The 24,749-nt window shown below is 39.1% G+C and overlaps 1 protein-coding gene across 2 annotated transcripts in view; it reads right to left on the reverse strand.

The window, feature by feature from the left end:
* CPA6 (carboxypeptidase A6) overlaps positions 1–24,749 on the reverse strand; it is a 360,254-nt gene that overhangs the window by 204,757 nt on the left and 130,748 nt on the right. For both annotated transcript variants that reach the window (XM_042973342.1, XM_007080679.3), the window contains exon 2: positions 2,232–2,307. In XM_042973342.1, the coding sequence (XP_042829276.1) occupies positions 2,232–2,307 (76 nt within the window). The remainder of the gene's footprint in view (positions 1–2,231; positions 2,308–24,749) is intronic.

Raw genomic sequence — 24,749 nt, forward strand, 5'->3', positions numbered from 1 at the left:
AAATGAGAACATGACCGTGTGCAGATTGAGTCTAGGCTCCATGGCCCAGCAAAGTTGGCCTATTCCTCTCCATTGAGAAAATGATCAGAGTAAACAGATTAGAGGCAGGAGGCAGGAGGGCTTCACATGGGTTCTAGAGCGTTGGGCACTGTCTAGATGTGTGCTCCAACTGCACACTGTGACCCAGGGCAAGTTACTTAACCTCTGTCTTGCCCAATTTCTTTAGCTGTAAAACAGCAATAATAGTATCCACCTCACAGAGTTGTTCGAAGGGGACAATTTATACGAAGCAGGTGGACTTGGGACTGGCACATAGTGCCCAAGAGGGGCCGGATTCTCTGTGGTGGGGAGCCGCTAGAACATCATCAACATTCTGGTATTAATCCCTGTTCTTCCCTTCAACTCTGCTCCTCTCTTCCTCACCAGCCCCCTCTCCTTCCCTGTCTTTAGTTGTCCTCTAAAGCTCCTTTGCGTCCAAACCATGTCCCCTACTCCCTACTTCCTTTCCTCAAGGACTCAATGAACATACACAGCAATTTTTTTAAGTGTGTACAGAAGTGTGTCCAGAAAAGGGCACAATATCATGTATTCTTAGTGTTCAGTCTGACCTATGCTCAACATCTTTTTGTTCCATCTACTACGATTTACAAGGGATTTTAAGTAACCCTCCCAGCCCTCACTGATGTAATTTTATTGCTTTTGATAATGATATGGGATCATCACGTATGTAACTATGCAATTTCATTTTTATAACTTTGTAAGGCCTCCCATGTAAATATATTTACAAATAGGGGGAGGAATCGTTTCACAGATGTTTTCTCCCAAAGTTTGGTTAAGCATATTTGTTCCATGAAATACTGGACTCCATGATGTAAAGTGGCTATTTTCCCGATAGTGTATCTAAAACACAATTTTAATGGAGACAGAAAATTCTATTTGAAAGCTGCTCTGCTTCTTTGCAAATGTTAAGTCCCTGGTGGGCTCTTTAGGTAGTGTTGAGATATTGCTGCTGAAAAGACTATAGTGGGGTTGATGATCATACATGACCAGAGGAAAGTTTGTGTCAGTATCCTGAAGCAGAAATTCCTTTGAGAAGATGAAGTTTAGGACATGCCTGGTGAGCAGTCTCTGGTATTGGATACAATCACTACAATTTGGGGTGAGCTCCTGCATTTTCACTCTGAGCCCTCGTCATGAGACCCAACATTAAGTTGGACAGTGCATATGTAAAAGCTGGGAGTGAGGAGGAAGGAAAGAAGGGGATAAACTCAAAGTTCCAAACTTCATTTGCAAGTGCATTCAATATTTGAAGGAAAGATGTCAAAGGGAAAAATCAAGTCAAAAAGAAAAGACCGAAAGTTCGATAACTGCATCTCATGAAGACACGGAGACTATCCCTCCTCTCTCATCTCCCTAACATCTTCTCCAGGTAGGATTGTCCTGCAGTCATCCAGGACATGTGCTTTTCTATCCCATATTGAAGATTAATGAGGCCTTCTTGGTAACCTGATTTGCTATCCATTAAAATGAAGCTAAACCACTACATATTTTGCAGTCTTGCCTTTGTTCTTCATAGGCATGGGAAAAAAAAGCCCATCACCGCACTTCTCATTATAACTTTTTAGCTAAAGCTAACACTCAGTTATATGCAATAATATGGAAATGAGAAATTCTCTAACTCTAAAATTCACAAAATTCATCAAAGATTGAATAATCAGAGCCCTTCAACCTTTGCCAACAGAACTTTCTAATCAGACCCACTGAAACATACCAAAATTAATTAACTTGAATTTTTAAAAAATTTTCCTCACTTCTGCTTGAAGTTTTAATTAAAATGAAGTATAGATGATCAGCAGGAAAATTTTAAGAAGGAAAAGTAAAAGTGAAGCTCTAGAAAATTATAAACTAAATTTACCTATTCATTAAAAACAAAAAACATTTACTGAACTTGTAGGATATTCCTGACACAATACAGCAATGAAAAAATAGATAAAAGCTCTCTCACAAAGCTTACATTCTACTAAGGGAGATGGAAAATAAATGAACCCATAACTAGATAATGGGTCAGATAAATCATATTTTGAGTAACCTTAACTTATTCTTTAAAAAGCTCTTTCAAGTTCTCCCTTAGCATTTTCTTCCCTTGGCTAATAAACTCCACTTACTCAATTCCTGTAGCAAAGCCCTGTAAACACATTATAAGCATTATAAGTGAGCGGACGCTTTTTTACCTTAAGTTGGTGGCACATTTTCTTCAGTGCATTTGCTTCTTCTTCTGTACTGGGAATAAGTCTGATCACCTTATCACTATAAGAAAGGGGAAAAATGGTGTTATTCATCTTCCAAAACTAAAGATTTAGCCATCTCTATCTGCTCGCTTTTTTAACAACTGCCTTTGCAATTAAGAAGAGAAATAGCCAGGGGCGCCTGGGTGGCGCAGTCGGTTAAGCGTCCGACTTCAGCCAGGTCACGATCTCGCGGTCCGTGAGTTCGAGCCCTGCGTCAGGCTCTGGGCTGATGGCTCAGAGCCTGGAGCCTGTTTCCGATTCTGTGTCTCCCTCTCTCTCTGACCCTCCCCCGTTCATGCTCTGTCTCTCTCTGTCCCAAAAATAAAATAAAATAAAATTAAATTAAAAAAAAAAAAAAAAAAAAAAAGAAGAGAAATAGCCAAACTGTGGACTAGACTGACACCAGCAATACCTGGACCAGCAGGTATTTTATCCAGTTATTGTTACTCTCTGATCACATTGGTCTTTTTTCCCCCGCCTTAGAACTATTTATTTTGGGGCCCCTGGGTGGCTCAAACAACTGATTTGGTTCAGCTGAGATTATGATCTCAGGGTTCATGAGTTCGAGCCCCATGTGGAGCCCTGTGTTGGGCTCTGTGCTGCCAGAGATGGTCCTGCTTGGGATTCTCTCTCTCCCTCTCTCTCTGCCCCTCCCCATGCTCAGCTCATGCACATGCTCTCACTCTCTCTCTCAAAGTAAACTTCAAAAAAATAATAAAACTATTTGTTTTTTAATCAGCTTTTGAAAATTACAAACTCACACTTAAGCAGAGAAAGTCCAAAAACACAGGGACAGGGGTAACAGGAGCAAGGATTTTCATGAATAGCTCAAAGATACTAAGAAAGCAATTTCTGATGACAAAGGTAAAAGCACTCTTTAAAACTTAATGCTGAGAAGGCAAGTGACTTTCAAGAAGAGAATTTATGAAAGCCATACAACATGGAACCTTTCTTCTGATTTGGATTCTTCCCACTGAGAACAGTAGAGAGAAGCCCATCTCTATGGGCCATCTTATTTCTGCAGTATGGAGCTTCCCAGCTGGCATGGGGGGACAAATTAGAGGGCCATCAATTGTTCAGGCGTCCCGCAAGATGCTGATGGCTATAAAAACTTTTAAGCGATAAAAATTTAAAATTGATTTTTACTGCCATTAAAATTGTACCAAAGCTGAGATGATATTTGAACACTCTAAAATTTCTTTCAGTAAAGATCCTGAATTGTCTGAGAAGACTAGATGAGTCATTCTCTATAGCAGTGACCTCCCCACAAGGTATGTCAAAGAGGTATCATTATATCATGATGAGGACAGGTTGGAAAGCACAGCTCTAGTATATAATAATCACAACTGCTCAATGTTTTGCACATAGTTATTTATTAATGGCTGGTATAAAGGAGATCATTGAGAGCAATTGATTTCTAGAAATTTAAGTTTCCTGTACTAAATAGGTACAACCAGAATATTTTTCATAAGCCTTTATAGCATTTTACAATGACTGAAGATAAAGATTAATACCATATATACATGTACATATATATACATGCAGCACAAAACAAAAACTCTAGCACTTGACCCACAACTTATCTCTCCAGCCTCAAAGGTATACTGGAACAAGGATAGAATTGGCATATTTTTCTATGATTTTACTACTTAGATGAATAGCCGTGTTCAAGGCTAGGTAAGATTAATATGGAGGTCATTAGACCCCAAGGGAGACTTGCAGATTTGTTGGAAAATTATTCTTTAGGGCTATGTGTTCATTTCCAATCACTTTAGCTTTGTTATCTCAAAGGATCCTGTTATACCTTCTTTAGGTCTATGAATTAAAAGGCCCTTGACTTGTTGATAATTTAGTATTTTTTAGGCACTACTAACCTAATGTCACTTAGGTTTCCTCAGAATCACACAAAACCACCTCTCAGTATCAATGTCATGCAGTCTATTTTCCCAGGAAAAAATAAAAGAAAGTACAGGGAAAGAAAAAACCAAGTCACTGTGAAGCAGTTCCAAACGTGACTTTGTAATTTAAATGTAATTCACACCTTTTCTCTTTCATTTCTGGTACACAGTTCTCTGTCCTTTATTTTTCTTGGCTTCATCATATTCTGACCTCTCCCACCTGACCCAATATAATTCTTGGCAGAGAAAGGCAACTCCGCTGGGTGATATGGTTGTTTTTGAGGGATGGATCATTTGACAGCTTGCTGAAAAACACCTCCATCTGGGCCCTTATCACCTCCTCAAGACTGCAAAGAAAGCAATCTGAAGCTGTTTTACAGCCATAGGAAGATTTCTTTTTCTTAAATGATGGATAATTCAACCTGGCAATTGGTTCTTCTCCTGTGAGATGGGAGGATAAAAGGATAAAAGATGACCACTTCTGGGACTACTTAATTCTGAGAGTGATTGCTCAAACCCAGCTTTGTCACCTTTATCACAAAAAGTTCACTTCATCATAACTTGTAGAAATTCTCAAGTGTGACTTGAGATATGTGTTTATTACTATTTGATTACTTATCAGAGAAAAAGGAGAATAAGGAAAGTTATTTAGGAAAACCCAATAAATTTCATATATTTTAAACCCGTAAGTTTTATTACACTAACCAGTAACCGAAACCAACAAGAGTGCTCTATTCAGTGTGCAAAACTAAATGCCCCGCCCCCCCCCCCCCCGCCCACCCCAAATGCCCCACTTGTTCAACCAAATAGCTTACTCTCCCTAGATCTGATAGCTAGTCTTTTTTGAAATGGCCAACAATAATCCAGCACTACAAACAGGAAAGTTTCAGAATGTAAAGTAGCTCCTGGAACTCAGAGAAAAAACTAGCTAAACATAACCATTAAAGATGGTTGGAGAGGCTTTCCTTAGAACTGATTTTTTTTCAACCACTAGGTGGCAACATCAATTTAAGACCCCCTTTGCTACCCTTTGGGATTGAGAGAAATCACAGGTCTGAATAGGGGCTGATTAGAGAGCTGACTGGGTATGCACATGTGTTTGTAAATTGGGTATTTCAAGCTCAGGAAATCTATATAGTTTACTTAGAAAGCATAGGCACTTTCAATTTTAAGTATGTCATATAGAGGAAGGATATTCCAGACAGCTAATTGCCGAGTAATTCTATATTCACTCATGATATACTTCAATTTTGCCCCTTACCTCCCAGGACTAATTAAGTTATGTTGCTATAACGCTAGCACCAAGCTGCAAGTTGATTACTGATCCTTATGTACAGTGGCAACCATAGGAATGATATTAAACACACTTAATCAATGTAAAAAGCATTATTAAATGCATAATGAGAACATATGCATCCAGAGAAGAGTATTTAGCAAAAGAATACCTTCTCTACCTTTTTACAATCTTCCTGGGCTTCAGTTTCCTCATCAAAGGAGTGAGCAGTGAACTAACTCATTTTCCTTTTCAAGTTCTAAAACTATGCTGCTCAAAGCTGATGCCTACCATATTTATTGCTATGCCTTGACTGCAACTCCTATGGGAGAAAGCCTGTTTTATGGGCTACTGGAGAGTCCACAGACTCCTTTTGAAAGACATAGATCTGAAACTCCAGATATTTCCTCCTAGATCCTGGCATAAACTTTCACAATTGATTCCATTATTAAACTCTAGATTTCTTTGTAAGTTATAGAGCCAATTTATAAATCTATGCTTGTAAAAATAAATTATAGCAGATACAAAATATAATTCCCCTCCCAGTTCTCTTTCATGCCAACTCTCCCATTGTCCCCTAGTGGCCACTGTTAATTTTTCTGTGATTCATTCCTGGCTGTCTTGCATTTTCACATGGGTATATTCACATACGATGGTTTCGTAACATCTCATAATTTGCTTTTAATTTTCACTTAATACGCAACTTTTAAAACACTTTTTAAAATAAACAGCTGGATTCTATGTGTTACTGTTTTATTTTAGAGTTTTAGGCCTATACTTATAAGGGAGACATTTTAAAAAATAAGCTTTTTATAAACAAACATGTTCTTTTTGAATCACCCTTTTTTGATTTTTGGTATCATTAAAAGCTAGCCTCACAGAATTGGAAATTTCTCAGCTTTGTAATATGCCTTGACAACTCGAATGGCACAGAAACTGTGTCCCTGATTGTTTTGTAGAATACACCCATAAAGTTACTCAAGGTGAAACAAACTTTTCGACAGTTTAGGGTCAGATATCTACCTTCTGATCTCTTAAGTGGATATTGGTCTATTCAGTTTTCTTCTGGGCTTTTTGAGTTAATTTTGCTAATTTACATTTCCTGAAAAACTTACATAAGTTATAAGATAAACATAATTAAAATGTCTTATATTTAAGGCATCTTCATCTGTGGTGTTGTCCCTTTCTATGTGCTAATTTGTGATTTATTTTTACTTTTTATTATTTTAGAGAGAGAGTGCACAAGTGGGGGAAAAGGGAAGAGGGGTAGAGAGGGATAGGAAGAGGGAAAGAGACAGATACAGAGACACACACAGAATACCTTAAGCAGGCTCCATGCTCAGCAGGGCTCAATCCCAAGACCCTGGGATCATGACCTGAGCTGAAATCAAGAGTCAAAGGCTAAACCAACTAGGCAATCCAGAGGTCCCTGTTTGTGATTTTAAATAAAAATTCTTCAGACTTGGGGTGTCTTGGTGGCTCAGTTGGCTAAGTGACTGACTTTGGCTCAGGTCATGATCTTGCAGTTTTTGAGTTCGAGCCCCGTGTCGGGCTCTGTGCTGACAGCTCAAACCCTGGAGTCTGCTTCGGATTCTGTGTCTCCCCCTCTCTCTACCCCTCCCCCTGCTCATACTCTGTGTGTCTCAATAATAAATAAATGTTAAAAAAAATTCTTCAGACTTTCTAAGGATTAATTGGTTTTTTTCTAAAAAAAAATCTTTCTAAAGATTAATTGGTTTTTTTAAAAAAGACCACTGTTTTGGGGTGCCTGGGTGGCTCAGTCAGTTAAGCATCTAACTTCAGCTCAGGTGATGATCTCACAGTTTGTGGGTTCAAGCCCCATGTCAAGCCCCTCTGAGCTGTCAGCCAGAGCCTGGAGACTGTTTCGGATTCTGTGTCTCCCTCCCTCTCTCTCTGCCCCTCCCCTGTTCACACTCTGTCTCTGTTTCAGAAATAAACTTTAAAAAAAAAAAATCATTGTTTTTGTCAATAAATTGTTTTTTGTATGTATATAATTTCTACTTGAAATTATAAATTCTATATGAATTCTGTCTTCTTTAGGTCTATTTTGTTACTCATGTTTTAATAGGTGAATAATATTCCATTGTGTGTATGTGTATATATACACATATTACAATTTCTTTATCCATTCATTCATTGATGGTCACTTAGTTGCTTCACTATCTTGGCTATTGTAAATAATGCTACAGTAAACATGGGGTACAGATACCTTTATGAATTAGTGTTTTATCTCTTGATAAACACCCAGAAGTGGAATTGCTGGATCATATGGTAGTTGTAATTTTTAAGGGATCTCCATACTGTTTTCCATAGTGGCTGTACCAGTTTATGTTTCCATCAACAGTGCACAAGGCATTCTTTTTTTCCACACCCTCACCAACATTTATGGTTTTGATAATAGCTATTCTAACAGAAGGGGAGTGATATTGCATTTTGGTTTTGATTGGCATTACCCTGATGATTATGTTGTGCACCTGTTCATGTGCCTGCTGTCTATCTGTATATCTTCTTTGGAAAAATATGTATTTAGATCTTCTGCCCATTTTTCAGTTTTTGGCTATTGAGTTGTATGAATTCTTTATTTCAGATACTAGCCACTTATGGAACAGGTGATTTGTAAATAATTTCCCCCATTTGGTAGGCTGCCTTTACATTCTGTGATGGTTTTCTTTACTGTGAAGCTTCATCTCATGTAACCCCAACTTGTTTATTTTTGCTTTTGGGGTCAGATTGAAAAATCATCACCAAGGGCTACGTCAAAGGCCTTATTCATTATGATTCCTTCCAGGAGTCTTACGATTTCATGTCTTACATTTAAGTCTTTAATTCACTTTGCATTAATTTTCACATATGGTATAAGATAGTGGTCCAGTTTCATTCTTTTGCATGTAGCTGTCCCGTTTCCCAGCCTCATTTATTGAAGAGATTGTCCTTTCCCATTGTATATTCTTGGTTCTTTTGTCATAATTAATTGACCACATAGGTGTAGGTTTATTTCTGGGTACTCTATTTTGTCCCAGTGATCTGTGTATCTGTTTTTATACCAGTGCCATTCTGTTTTGATTACTACACCTTGGTGGTGTACTTTGAAATCAGAGTACGATACCTCCAGCTTAGGTCTTATTTCTCAAAATTACTTTGGGCTCTTTGAGGGCTCTTGTTTTATACGATTTTTAGGACTGTTTCTTCTATTTCTGTGAAAAATACAATTGGCATTTCAATAGGGATTGCACTTAATCTGTAGATCACTTTGAGAAGTATGGACATTTTAACATTATATCTTCCATTCCATGAGCATGGAATTTCTTTCCACTTATTTCTTAATTCTTTCATTAAGGTCTTAGTTTTCAACATACATCTTTTACCTCCTTGGTTAACTTGATTTCTAGGTATTGTATTCTTTTTGATGCAGTTGTAAATGGGATAGATAATTGTGGTTTTTAGTTTCTCTTTATTAAAGAGTTATTTTGAAGGATGTCAAAAAATTTTGTCTATTAAAAATGCTTAATTATGTTAAATTTTTGTCATCGCTAAATTTGACAATTTTTGATAGAATTTTAATATGCTTGCTATTATTTTGGATTTGTCAGTTTAATTTAAAAACTCTTAATTCATGTATTTTAATGAGTAGCTATAAATATTAATGACTACTCTATCTTCTGAATGGAATAAAGCTTTTATTTTAAAATGTTTCTAGAAAATCCTTCTATGGCTCATTTAATACTCTTAAAATTCCTTTCTTGCCAAATGATTGGGACAGTTTTGCCTATATCTTTCTTCTGCTTCCCCCCCCCCAACAAATATGGTTCTTGCAAACATAATACTGAATTTTAAAAAATTTAACTAGTAAGATTTTTCTGACTTTTAAGTGGAGAATTTTACTCATTCCCATTAATTATAATACCTAATATGTGTGATTTTCTTTTTATAAATTTAATATGCATAAAAACATAAGGCACATACATTTTCTAGTATTAATACACTTTTACAGGAGATGGAGGTAAGATGGCGGTGTAGTAGGGGGATCTTGCACTTGCCTCATCCCTCAAACACAGCTAGGTAATTACCAAATCATTTTGAACACCCAAGAAATTTATCTGAGGACTGTGAGAACAAACTGCACAGCTAGAAGGAGAAATTAGACCATATTGTGGAAGGCAGGAGGTGCAGACGTGATCATGGGTGCTGCTGAGGGGAGGGGGCCCTGATTATGGAGTGGGGGGAGAGATGCATAAGGGATCGCATAGGAAAAACACTTCTCCCAAACCACTGACCTGGAAAATGAGACACTGATTTTCATGAGCTTTTATGAGCAGCAGAGCTTAAAAAATGAAGTTTTTAGAAGTCAGCTCTGTGGCAGGTGTAGAGTTTGGCAAGCATAGGGGTGTTTTTGTGGAGAAAGAGGATAGAAGCCTAGGAGTAGACAGTGTGGTCTGAGGATACCCTGGGTGGCAGTGGGAAAGACAGTTCCCCGTCTTGGAGTACATTTGGTAGAGGTTAACTGCATCTCAGGGGACAAGAGAGACAATGAGTGCCATCCCATTGCTCCATTCATTAGCATAGGAGCAGAGACACCTGCTGAGGGTAGCTAATCTAGACACCAGCTTTTTGTTGTGCTTTACCATAAACTCCAAGGCCCTGTGAATTTATGCAAGTGCCCTTCTGGGAAAAACCAGCACCGGCCACAGCATGACAAGACCTTCCCCCAGAGGATCAGTGTGGGTCTGCATCATGCCAGATCTAAAGTTTGGAGTTCTGAAACTCCAGTTTATCTCCGGTGTTCTGGAGATAAAACACAGGTGAACTGCGCTGCCAGGTAGGCAGGTGGCCCGGACACAGACAGGGTGAAGGTAGGAATCTGAAGTTTGTCTAGGACACACAAAAGATTGTTTGCTCTTCTGTGAAGGTTTCCTGAATGGTGGTGGGTGCAAACTCCCTCTCCAAGGATGAGAGAGGGGACTAATGCCATTCCATCCCTGTATGTCAGCACCAATAGACTTTAGTGAGCAGTACTGCTTGCACAGTGGAGATTTGAGCCACTTACACCAAGCCCCATCCCCTGCACTCTGCAGGGTGCTTCTGTACTAGGGCAACTGTGCCTGACAGCCAGAGCAACAGCAGGCCCCTCCCCCAGAACAGCAGCACAAATCCCTCACAGGCACAAAACCTACTGACCATAGAGTGCTGCAAAACTTCATTCTAGTGGAAACAGGATCTAGCCTCTTGTAACAAGCAGACCAAAGTATACCTCCTTAAAACTTGCCACACATGGGACAAGGTCCAAACACTCCTCATTGTAGGCAAGGAGAAACTCTGCAGAGGAGTGATCAGAAGGAAAGAGCAGCCAAAATGCAACAGCAGAATGCACACAGCATACACCAGAAACACTTTCTGAAGTGCCAGGCCCTGGACAGTATAGGACCTCTTCTTAATATAGCTATTGCTCTCAGGAGAAGGAAACATATCAGGCTTTCCTAACCTAAAGCAGAATGCCAACATGGAAGAATTCATCCCAAAAGAAAGAACAAGAAAAGGTCATGGCCAGGGTTCTAGTTAAAACAGGTAGAAGTAGGGGTGTCTGGGTGACTCAGTTGGTTGAGCATCCAATTTCAGCTCAGGTCATGATCTCACAATTCATGGGTTCAAGCCCCTCATTGGGCTTTGTGCTGACAGCTCAGAGCCTGGAGCCTGCTTCAGATTCTGTGTCTTCCTTCTCTGTTCTTCCCCCTCTTGTACTCTGTCACTCTCAAAAACAAGCAAACATTAAAAAAAAAAACCAGGTAGAAGTAATATGCCTGAGCTAGAATTTAAAATGATCAAAGATTCTAGCTTGGCTTGAGAAAAACACTGAAGATACCAGGGAGTCCTTTAGTACAGAAACAAAAGACCTAAAACGCAGACGGGCGGAAATAAAAAAATGTTGTAATTGAGATGCAACATTGAGTGGATATAATGACAAGGATGGAAGAAACAGGAAAAAATTAAGTGATATAGAAAATAAAATTATGCAAGCTAATGAAGCTGAAGAGGGAAATATATATATTGGATCACAAGTGTAGATTTGGGAACTCAGCAACTCCATAAAGCATAATAACATTCGTATCATAGGAGTCCCAGAAGAAGAGAGGGAAGAAGAGAGAGAAAAGGAGGCAGAAGTTTTCTTTAAGCAAAATATAGCTGAAAAATTCCCTCATGTGGGAAAGGAAGCAGACATCCAAATACAGGAGGCACAGAGAACTATCAAAATCAACAAAAGCAGGCCATCATCAACATATATTGTAGTAAAATTTGCAAAATACAGAGATAAAAAAAATCCTGGGAGCAGGAGGGAAAAGAAATCCCTAACTTCCAAGGGAAGACAAATAAGGTTCACAGCAAATTGATCTGCAGAAACTCGGCAGGCAAGAAGGGAGTAACATGATATATTCAACATGCTGAAGGGGAAAAATATGCAGTCAAGAATACTTTATCCAGCAAAACTGTCATTAAGAATAGAAGGGAGACAGTTTCCCAAACAAAAACTAAAGGAGTTTGTGATCACTAAGCCAACCCTGCAAGAAATATTAAAGGGGACTCTTTGGGAAAGAAAGACGAAAAGTGACAAAGATAGAAAGGAACAAAGAAAATCTCCAGGAACAACTTAACTGGTAATACAATGGCACTAAATTCATATCTATCAATAATCACTTTGAATGTAAATGGGCTAAATGCCCCAATCGAAAGATATAGGGTATCAGAATGGGGTTTTTTGGGGGGGTGCCTGGGTGGCTCAGTCAGTTGAGCTTCTGACTTCAGCTCAGGTCATGATCTTGCAGTTTGTGGGTTTGGGCCCTGCATTGGGCTCTGGGCTGACAACTCAGAGCCTGAATCCTGCTTCAGATTCTGTGTCTCCCATTCTCTCTGCCCCTCCTATGCTCATGCTCTCTAATAAATAAACGTTAAAAAATTAGAAAAAAAAATAGTTTTTTTTTTAAAGACCCATTTATAGGCTGCCTATCAGAGACTCACTGTAGACCTAAAGACAATTACAGACAAAATGAGGGGATAGAGAACATTTATCATGCTAATGGACGTCAAAAGAAAGCTGGAGTAGCCGTATTTATATCAGAAAAACTAGATTTTAAACCAAAGACTGTAACAAGAGATGAAGAATGGCACTATATCATAATAAAGGATTCTACCCAATAAGATGTAGCAATAATATTTATGCCCGTAAGTTGGAAGCATGCAAATATATAAGTCAGTTAATCACAAACATAAACTCCTTGATAATAGTAAAATAATAGTAGGGGACTTTAATACCACACTTATAGCAATGGACAGATCATTTAAGCAGAAGATCAACAAGGAAACAATGGCTTTGAATGACACACTGGACCAGATGGACCTAACAGACATGTTCAGAAGATTTCATCCTAAAGTAGCAGAATACGCTTTTTTAAAAAATCTATTTTGAGAGAGAGAGCATGAGCAGGGGAGGGGCAGAAAGAGATTAAGAATCTCAAGTAGGCTCAATCCCATAAACCACGAGATCATGACTTGAGCCAAAATCAACAGCCAGATGCTCAACCAATTGAGCCAACCAGGTGCTCCAGAGTACACATTCTTTTTGAAGCATACATAACATGCTCCAGAATAGATTACATACTGGATCACAAATCAGGCCTCAACAAATACAAAAAGATTGAGATCATACCATGCATATTTCTCTCTCCACAATGCTTGAAACTTGAAGTGAACGACAAGAAAAAAATTGGAAATACCACAAATACATGGAAGTTAAAGAACATCCTGCTAAAGAATGAATCAGTTAACCAGGAAATTAAAAAAGCAATTTAAAAAAAACATGGAAGTAAATGAAAATACGACAGTCCAAAGCCTTTGAGATGCAGCAAAAGCAGTCATGAGAAGGAAGTATGTACCAATACAGGCCTACCTCAAGAAGAAGGGTCCCAAAATTTCCTGCTCTAATCATTATGATTTCTATTCTTCTGCTGGCTTTGGGGTTTCTTTGCTGCTCTGTTTCTAGTTCCTTTAGGTGTGAGGTTAGGGTCTGTATTTGGGATTTTTCTTGCTTCCTGAGATAGGCTTGGATTGCAATATATCTTCCTCTTAGGACTGCCTTTGCTGCATCTCAAAAAGTTTAGATTGTTGTGTTTTTTCATTTGCTTCCATATATTTTTAAATTTCTTCTTTAATTTTCTGTTGACCCATTCATTCTTCAGTAGGGTGTTCTTTAATCTCCATGCATTTGGAGGCTTTCCAATTTTTTTCTTGTGATTGATTTTAAGTTTCATAGCATTATGACCTGAAAATATGCATTGTATGATATCAATCCTTTTTTTTTATTTGTTGAAGATTGTTTTGTGACCAAGTATATGATATATTTTGGAAAATGTTCCATGTACACTCAAGAAGAATGTGCATTCTGCTGCTTTTGGATGGAAAGTTCTCAATATATCCATCAAGTCCATCAGGTTCAGTCTATCATTCAAGGCCATTGTTCCTTTATTGACTTTTTGCCTGGATGATCTGTTCATTGCTTTAAGTGGAGTAATAAAGTCACCTACAATTACAATATTATCAGCAAGCTTGCTCAAGTTTGTGATTAATTGATTTATATATTTGGGTTCTTTCAAGTTTGGGGCATAAACATTTACAATTATTAGCTCTTCCTGATGGATAGATCGCTTAATTATGATATAATGCCCTTCTTCATCTCTTGTTACAGTCTTTAAAGTCTAGTTTGTCTGATAGAAGTATGGTAAAACCAAAGCAGGAACATCACAATCCCGTACTTTAGCCTATACTACACAGCTATAATCATCAAGATAGCATGGTATTGGCACAAAAACAGACACATAGACCAATGGAACGCAATAGAGAACCTATAATTGGACCCACAAAAGTATGGCCAACTAATCTTTGACAAAGCAGGAAAGAATATCCAATGGAAAAGAGACAGTCTCTTTAGCAAATGGTGCTGGGGAGAACTGGACAGCAACATGCAGAAGAATGAAACTGGATCACTTTCTTACACCATACACAAACTCAAAATGGATGAAAGAGCTCAATGTGAGGCAGAAACCATAAAAACCCTAGAGAAGAACACAGGCAACAACCTCTGTGTCCTCAGCTGCAGCAATTTCTTGCTCAACACATTTCCAAAGGCAAGAGAAGTAACAGCAAAAATGAACTATTGCGACCTCATCAAGATAAAAACTTCTGCATTGCAAAGGAAACAATCAACAAAACTAAAAGGCAACTGACAGAATGGGAAAAGATATTTGCAAATGACATATTGGATAAAGATTTAGTATTTAAAAATCTATGAAGAACTTCTCCAACTCAGCACGCAAAAAACAATCCAGTGAAAACATGGGCAAGAGACATGAATGGACACTTTTCCAAAGATGACATCCAGATGGCCAACAGACACGTGAAAAGATGCTCAACATCACTCATCATCAAGGAAATACAAATCAAAGCCACACTGAGATACCACCTCATGCTAGTTAGAATGGCTAAAATTGACAACTCAGGAAACCACAGATGTTGGCAAGGTTGTGGAGAAACAGGAACACTCTTGAGCACTACTAGGTTTATCCAAAGGATACAGGAGTGCTGATTCACAGGGGCACGTGCATCTCAATGTTTATAGCAGTGCTATGAACAATGGCCAAATTATGGAAAGAGCCCAAATGTCCATCAACAGACAAATGAATAAAGAAGATGTGGTGTATATATATGCAATGGAATACTACTCAGCAATGAAAAAGGCAATCTTGCCATTTGCAACAATGTGGATGGAACTGGAAGGAATTATGCTAAGTGAAATATGTCAGTCAGAGAAAGGCAGATATATATGTTCTCACTTAGATATGGAATTTGAGAAACTTAACAGAAGACCATGGGGAAGGGAAGGAAAAAAATAGTTACAAACCAAGAGGAAGGCAAACAATAAGAGACTTTTAAATACAGAGAACAAACTGAGGGTTGATGGAGGGGCAGGAAAAATGTGTGATGGGCATTGAGGAGGACACTTGTTGGGATGAGCACCGGGTATTGTATGTAAGGGATAAATCATGGGAATCTACTCCTGAAGCCAAGAGCACACTGTATACTATGTAGGTTAGCTAACAAAAATTATATTTTAAAAAGAATAAAGGAGCTAGAAAAGAACAAATAAAGCCTAAAGTCATAATAAGGGAAATAATAAAGATTAGAGCAAAAATAAATGATATAGAAACAAACCCCACTAGAATAGATCAATGAAACTAGGAGCTGGATTTTTCAGACTAAAATTGATGAACCTCTAGCCAAACTTGTCAAAAAGAGAGAGAGGACCCAAATGGATAATCATGAATGAGAGAGATCACAACCCAAACCACAGAAATACAATTAGAAGAGATTATGAAATATTATATGCCAACAAATTGTGCAATCTGGAAGGAATGGATAAATGCTTAGAGACCTATAAACTACCAAAACTGAAACAGGAAGAAATTGCAAATTTTAACAGACCCACTACTTCCCAGGGAAATTCCCAAGAAATTCTTACCAGAATTAATATTTTTTTCTTAAACTTTTCCAAAAAGTAGGAATGGAAGGAAAACTTCCAAACTCATTCTAGGAGGTCAGCATTACCTTGATTCCAAAGCCAGGCAAAGACCCCACTAAAAAGGAGAATTACAGGCCAATATTCATTATGAACATGGATGCTAAAATTCTCAATAAGATGCTAACAAATAGAATTCAAGAGTACTTTGAAAGAAATGTTCACCCCAATGCAGTGGAAATTATTCCTGGGCTGCAAGGTGGTTCAATATTTGCAAATCAATGTGATACACCACGTTAATAAAAGAAAAGAACCATCTGATCCCGTCAATAGATGCAGAAAAACTTTTGACAAAATATAGTATCCATTCTTGTTAAAAAAGAAAGAAAGAAAAACTCTCAACAAAGTAGGGATAGAGGAAACATACCTGAACATCATAAAGGCCATTTATGAAAGATCTACAGCTACTATCATCCTCAATGGGGAAATCTTTTCCTCTATGATCAGGAACAAGACAGGGATATCCACCCTTACCACTGTTATTTAATGTAGTACTCAAAGTTCTAGCTTCAGCAATTAGACAACAAAAGAAATAGAAGGCATCCAGATCAGCAAGAAAGTAGTCAAACTTACTGTTCACAGAGGGCATGATACTCTACATGGAAAACCTACAAGACTCCACCAAAAAAATTGTTAGACATGATAAGTAAAATCAGTCAAGTCACAGGATACAAAATCTATTGCATCTATTCACCAATAATGAAGCAGAAATCAAGGAATCAATCCCATTTACAATTGCACCAAAACTCCTAAAATACCTAGGAATAACCCTAACCCCAAATATAAAAGATCTGTATTCTGAAAACTTTGAACACTTATGAAAGAAACTGAAGACGAGAAATGGAAAAAAAAAATTGCATGTTTATGGGTTGGGAAAACATTGTTAAAAGGTCTATACTAGCCAAGACAATCTACATCTATAAGGCAATCCCTATCAAAATATCATCAGCGTTTTTCACAGAGCTAGAATAAACAATCCTAAAATTTGTATGGAACCACAAAAGATCCAAACAGGCAAAGCAATCTTAAAGAAAAGCAAAGCTGGAGGCATCACAATTACAGACTTAAAGCTATATTACGAAGCCATAGTGATCCAGACAGTACCTTACTGATACAAAAACAGACACATAGATTTAAAAAAAAAAAACCAGAAAACCCAAAAATGGACCCATAACTATATGGTCAACTAATCTCTGACACAGTAGGAAAGAATATCCTTCAGTCTCTTCAAGTGGTGTTGGGAAAACTGGACAGCAACATGCAGAGGAATGAAACTGGACCACTTTCTTACATCATATACCAAAATAAATTCAAAATGAATTAGAGACTAAAATGTGACACAGGAAACCTCAAAATCCTAGAGAAGAACACCTACAGCAACCTCTTTGATGTTGGCTATAGCAACTTCCTACTAGACATCTCTGGATACAAGGGTAATAAAAGCAAAAATGAACTTTTGGAACTTAAGATAAAAAGCTTCTGCACAGTGAAAGAAACAATCAACCAAACTAAAGCACAACCTACAGAATGGGAAAAGATATTTGCACATGACAAGCTGATAAAGGGTTAGTATCCAAAGTCTGCAAAGAACTTATCAAACTCAATGCCCCAAAAAATAATCCAGTGAAGAAACAGGCAGAAGACATGAACACTTTTTCCAAAGATGACATCCCTGTGGCAAACACATGAAAAGATTCTCAACATCACTCATCGTGCAGAAAATACAAATCAAAACTACAATGAGATACCACCTCACACCAGAATGCTAAAATTAACACAGAAAACCAAAGAGGTTGGTGAGAACGTGAAAGGAGAACCCTCTTATGTTGTTGGTGGTAATGCACACTGGACAAGTCATTGTGGCAAACAGTATGGAGGTTCCTCACAAAGTTAAAAATGCAACTACCCTATGACCCAGTAATCACACTCCAAGATATTTACCCAAAATACAAAGACTCAAAGGGACATGTGCACCCTGAGGTTTATAGCACCATTGTCAACAATAGCCAAATTATGGAAAGAGCCCATAATGGCTCTGATGGATAAAGAAAATTTGGTGTATATATATATATAATGGAATATACTACTTAGCCATCAAAAAGAAAGAAATCTTGCCATTTTCAATGACATGGATGGAGATAAGGTATATCATGCTAAGCAAAATAGGTCAGAAAAGGACAAATACCATTTGATTTCACTCACATGTGGAATCTGAGAAAAACAGATGAACACAGGGGAAGGAAGAAAAAAAAGAGGAAGGGAAACCATAGGAGACTTAACTATAGAAAACAAACAGGGTTTCTGGAGGGGAGCTGGGTAAGGGATGGGCTAAATTGGTGTTAGGTATTAAGGAGGGCACTTTTGATGAGCACTAGGTGCTATAAGTGATGAACGACTAAATTTTACTCCTGAAATCAACATTACACTATATATTAACTAGAATTGAAATAAAAGCTTGATGTCAAAAAAAAAAAAATACATGTATACACGTATGACCTTGTTAAACTTTTGAGAGAGCAAGAGAGAAAGTGGGGGAGGGGCAGAGAGAGAGGAAGGAGAATCTTAAGCAAGCTCCATACCGTCAGCACAGAGCCCGACACAAAGCTTGATCCCATGAAACGTGAGATCATGACCTTGAGCTGAAATCTTGACTGAGCCACCCAGGCACCCCTATTTTTTGTTATGGGTTCTTGCCTTTTCTCTTCTTGGAGTTCTCCACCAGCTTTTCCTATCTAGTAGTATGCCAGCTATGCATCTTATTTCAATTTAAGTGATTTCTTATAAATTTTACAGATACTTCTTTCATGCGTAGAATCGAGACTTTGTATATTTCCTCCTTGAACAAGATCTCAAGAATTTTTTCATCTCCCCCCCTCCTGTTTTCCTCCTCCTTTGCTCCATGCTTTTTTAAAAATCACCTAGGATTTTTGTAGCACATTTCGTCTAAGTGTGGCTCTCTGAATTGGGTCCCCTCAAAATTCGTATGTTGAAGTCCTACCTCCAGTATCTCAAAATCAGTATATTTTGAGATAAGGTCTTTAAAGAGGTAAGTTAAAATGAGGTTACTGGGATGAGGGAATTTAGGCACAGACATGCAAAGGGAAAACACCGTGAAGACATAGGAAGAAGATAGCCATCTGCAAGCTAAGAAAGGCCTCAGTAGAAATCAAATCTGATGACACCATGTTCTCAGACTTCCAGTACCAGAACTGTGAGAAAAATTTCTGCGCTTTACATCACCCAGTCTGTGGTACTTTGTTTCCACAGCCCTAGGAAACTATTATATAAACTGAAGATGGCAGCTTAATGACTATGTCCTCAAGGAGACATTCCTTGATATCTGGATGACTTTATTCACTTTGTTTCTATATTTTCCCAAAGCTGAATACAGATCTTACCACAACACTTGTTGTGGTTATTCGTTAGGATCTTTATCTCCTGAGCTCTGAACTCCATATAAGGAACTCAATGCATTTTGGTTTATTCTGTGGGAGTCCTGTGAGAGTCTCTACAAAGTGGTTTGAAGCTTGCCTTGTGGGGTCTAAGGCTAGGTTTGTGTTTTCACTCCAACTTCTAGATCATTAAGAGTGTAAATTAGGAGTCCTCACCCATACGTTGGGAGACCTGGGGGGTCTGCTTTTTAGTGATCTCCCATCACCCAAATCTCTAGGAGACTAAAAACCTCCATTTCGCCAGCTGTAGGGAGTTTTTCTCCACACTTTGAAGTTCCCTACTTTCTCTATTTAAACTTTCTTGCAGCTCTCCATGTCTTCCCTGTTACAGGCATTAGAATCCCAGCCTCAGTCTTGACAGTCCCTTTTCATAGTCCTGACTCCCAGAAGCACATGGTATCAGCTTTTCCTTTCCACTTTAGCTTTGTTTTTTGCCTCCAACTGTTTTTGCGTCTGGAAATGTCTTTTTTTTTTCTACAAAGTTACAAAGTTATATACTAAAACAAATGACAGTATGATAAAAGCATTTACTCTGGAGACAGTTGTCAGCAATAGCTGTGGACCTCGGGCAATGCTTTTCACTTCTCTGTGCCTCAGCCCCTCTATCTATAGAGTGGAGTTACTGGTATTTAATTCATGTGTTATCATGAGGATTAAAGGAGCATACATGTCAAGTGCTTAAAATAACACCTCACACAGAGTAAGGACTATATAGATGTTTGGTATTATGAGATTTTTATATTTTTGTCAGATTTTCACTTTATCCAGTATTTATGCTTTAGGGTTCCTGACTACAAATCCTCAGTATTTTAAGTTCTATTATACTTTAATATGTTGATTGAAAAAAAAGGGGGGTAATATTTTTTTAAGAGAAAACTACTTGCAGCAGACATCTGGATAGCCTAAGAATGTATGACTTGTCCACGGTCTCCCTTTGAGTTCTCATTCCACCTAGTACCCTATAACTCCATCCCATGTGGCCACACCTAATCCGACACCTAACTTAAAGGCACTCAGTGGAAGATCAGGTGGAATGACAAGTGAGTCCTGCCCAGTTGGGCTCACTCTACTAGACAGCGACTGACCCCTGATCTAGTCGGATCCTGTCTTTGAGAGAGTTTACACTTGAAGCAATGAAAAAATTAGCTTGCAGTATCAGGAGCAGTGGCAGTAGATACAGGTAATAGCTCAGTTATCACAATGATAAAGTTCTTAAGCAAGAAGCACAGGAACTGGACACACTGCCCTTTGTGAATGTTTTAGGCTCTAGGGACCTGGTTTGGAAACAGTCTCCATTCTTGGATTGCTTATAATAAGCTTTTATCATCTGATCTATCTAGAGCAGGTCTTATTTTAAACCTAACAAATTTATTAGTGCCAAGAATATTGAAACTTCAGGGAAAAAAACATCCAGTCTCCAAGTCACTGGATTTATCTCATCTATTTCCTCTTCAGGTAGGGAAAGAGAGGAAGGCTGGATTTTAATCTGTGCTCTATTACTTGACTGAATTGCTTAAAGATTTAGAGTCAAGGATTCCTAATTCTTAAGTTGGGGGAAACAGCAATATACTGTTGCATAAGGTTTTTGTTAGAATTATATTATTCATACGCAGTTGTTAAAATTACATTATGTGCCAGGCATGTATGGTGGTAGGTGCTAGGGATAGAGCATTTTCTGCCCATGACGGGCTTACAGTCATAGTACCAATCAGACATTGTCTGGGAAATGCCTAACTTATAGCCTTTCAATGCATAGTTACTTTCGTTATTACTTCTACAGGAAAATTTTTTTCTTCTCCTTTAGAACTTATTTCTGCTCTGATCTTTATTATTTCTCTTCTTCTGCTGGGTTTAGGCTGCCTTTGCTGTTCTGCTTCTATTTCCTTTAGGTGTGCTGTTAGATTTTGTATTTGGGATTTTTCTTGTTTCTTGAGATAGGCCTGGATTGCAATGTATTTTCCTCTCAGGACTGCCTTCGCTGCATCCCAAAGCGTTTGGATTGTTGTCTTTTCATTTTCGTTTGTTTCCATATATGTTTTAATTTCTTCTCTAATTGCCTGGTTGACCCACTCATTCGTTAGTAGGGTGTTCTTTAACCTCCATGCTTTTGGAGGTTTTCCAGACTTTTTCCTGTGGTTGATTTCAAGCTTCATAGCATTGTGTTCTGAAAGTATGCATGGTATAATTTCAATTCTTGTAAACTTATGAAGGGCTGTTTTGTGACCCAGTATATGATCTATCTTGGAGAATGTTCCATGTGCACTCGAGAAGAAAGTATATTCTGTTGCTTTGGGATGCAGAGTTCTAAATATATCTGTCAAGTCCATCTGATCCAATGTATCATTCAGGGCCCTTGTTTCTTTATTGACTGTGTGTCTAGATGATCTATCCATTTCTGTAAGTGGGGTGTTAAAGTCCCCTGCAATGACCACATTCTTATCAATAAGGTTGCTTATGTTTATGAGTAATTGTTTTCTATATCTGGGGGCTCGGGTATTTGGCGCATAGACATTTATAATAGTTAGCTCTTCCTGGTGGATAGACCCTGTGATTATTATATAATGCCCTTCTTCATCTCTTGTTACAGCCTTTAATTTAAAGTCTAGTTTGTCTGATATAAGTATGGCTACTCCAGCTTTCTTTTGGCTTCCAGGAGCATGATAAATAGTTCTCCATCCCCTCACTCTCAATCTAAAGGTGTCCTCAGATCTAAAATGAGTCTCTTGTAGACAGCAAATAGATGGGTCTTGTTTTTTTATCCATTCTGATACCCTATGTCTTTTAGTTGGCGCATTTAATCCATTTACATTCAGTGTTATTATAGAAAGATATGGGTTTAGAGTCATTGTGATGTCTGTATGTTTTATGCTTGTAGTGATGTCTCTGGTACTTTGTCTCACAGGATCCCCCTTAGGATCTCTTGTAGGGCTGGTTTCGTGGTGACAAATTCCTTCAGTTTTTGTTTGTTTGGGAAGACCTTTATCTCTCCTTCTATTCTAAATGACAGACTTGCTGGATAAAGGATTCTCGGCTGCATATTTTTTCTGTTTAGCACACTGTAGATATCGTGCCAAGCCTTTCTGGCCTGCCAAGTTTCAAAGGAGAGATCAGTCACGAGTCTTATAGGTCTCCCTTTATATGTGAGGGCACGTTTATCCCTTGCTGCTTTCAGAATTTTCTCTTTATCCTTGTATTTTGCCAGTTTCACTATGATATGTCGTGCAGAAGATCGATTCAAGTTACGTCTGAAGGGAGTTCTCTGTGCCTCTTGGATTTCAATGCCTTTTTCCTTCCCCAGTTCAGGGAAGTTCTCAGCTATAATTTGTTCAAGTACCCCTTCAGCACCCTTCCCTCTCTCTTCCTCCTCTGGGATACCAATTATGCGTATATTATTTTTTTTTAGTGTATCACTTAGTTCTCTAATTTTCCCCTCATACTCCTGGATTTTTTTATCTCTCTTTCTTTCAGCTTCCTCTTTCTCCATAACTTTATCTTCTAGTTCACCTATTCTCTCCTCTGCCTCTTCAAGCCGAGCCATCGTGGATTCCATTTTGTTTTGCAATTCGTTTAAAGCGTTTTTCAACTCCTCGTGACTGTTCCTTAGTCCCTCGATCTTTGTGGCAAGAGATTCTCTGCTGTCCTGTATACTGTTTTCAAGCCCAGCGATTAATTTTATGACTATTATTCTAAATTCACTTTCTGTTATATTATTTAAATCCTTTTTGATCAGTTCATTAGCTGTTGTTATTTCCTGGAGATTCTTCTGAGGGGAATTCTTCCGTTTGGTCATTTTGGAGAGTCCCTGGCGTGGTGAGGACCTGCAGTGCACTTCCCCTGTGCTGTGGTGTATAACTGGAGTTAGTGGGCGGGGCCGCAGTCCGACCCGATGTCTGCCCCCAGCCCACCGCTGGGGCCACAGTCAGACTGGTGTGTGCCTTCTCTTCCCCTCTCCTAGGGGCGGGATTCACTGTGGGGTGGCGTGTCCCGTCTGGGCTACTTGCACACTGCCGGGCTTGTGTTGCTGGGGATCTGGCGTATTAGCTGGGGTGGGTAGGCAAGGTGCACGGGGGCTGGAGGGGCAGGCTTAGCTCGCTTCTCCTTAGGTGATCCACTTCAGGAGGGGCCCTGTGGCAGCGGGAGGGAGTCAGATCCGCTGCCGGAGGTTTGGCTCCGCAGGAGCACAGAGTTGGGTGTTTGCGCGGAGCGAGCAAGTTCCCTGGCAGGAACTGGTTCCCTTTGGGATTTTGGCTGGGGGATGGGCGGGGGAGATGGCGCTGGCGCCTTTGTTCCCCGCCAAGCTGAGCTCTGCCGTCCGGGGGCTCAGCAGCTCTCCCTCCCTTTGTCCTCCAGCCTTCCCGCTTTCCGCGCAGAGCTGTTAACTTATGACCTCCCAGACGCTAAGTCGCGCTTGCTGTCGGAACACAGTCCGTCCGGCCCCTCCGCTTTTGCCAGCCCGACTCGGGGGCTCCGCTTGGCCGGCGAGCCGCCCCTCCGCCCCGGCTCCCTCCCGCCGGTCCGTGGAGCGCGCACCGCCTCGCCGCCCTTCCTACCCTCTTCCGTGGGCCTCTGGTCTGCGCTTGACTCCGGAGACTCCCTTCTGCTAATCCTCTGGCGGTTTTCTGGGTTCTTTAGGCAGGTGTAGGTGGAATCTAAGTGATCGGCAGGACGCGCTGTGAGCCCCGCGTCCTCCTACGCCGCCATCTTCCGGAACCTCCTCTCTTCTCCTTTAGAACTTAAAGAGCTGAAAGCAGATGGTTTTCCACATATGTTTCACTGAACAGTAGAAACAATAAAATACTTTTGTTATGGATCTATTTATCTTTTTTCTGTTATTGCTGGTGTTATTGTTTCTTGACCTTTCCATGGGTGTTTGAATCTAATCATTGATCAGTTTCTTAATTTGTAACTATTTCCTCTCTTCTCAGGCAGCTCTTTGGCATTGAGAATCACACACATTAGATGATAATTATTTTCTGCAAGAGCTATTGACATACAAGACACCTTACCTAAAATAAAAAGGGAACATTTCAGAGAAAGTTCTGTATACATGTTCTATTGGTGCAAGCTGTACAGTTCAATTTTTCAGTATTTCCAAAGGCACAATTTACCCAGATGAAGAAAAGGATATCTAAAGCTGTTCTTCAGGAGGTATAAGATTAGATGACTGCTGTGGATGCTGTTGGCTGCTCCTCCAAATCT

This window comes from Panthera tigris, chromosome F2 (assembly GCF_018350195.1).
Source record: "Panthera tigris isolate Pti1 chromosome F2, P.tigris_Pti1_mat1.1, whole genome shotgun sequence".
Lineage (NCBI taxonomy): Eukaryota > Metazoa > Chordata > Mammalia > Carnivora > Felidae > Panthera > Panthera tigris.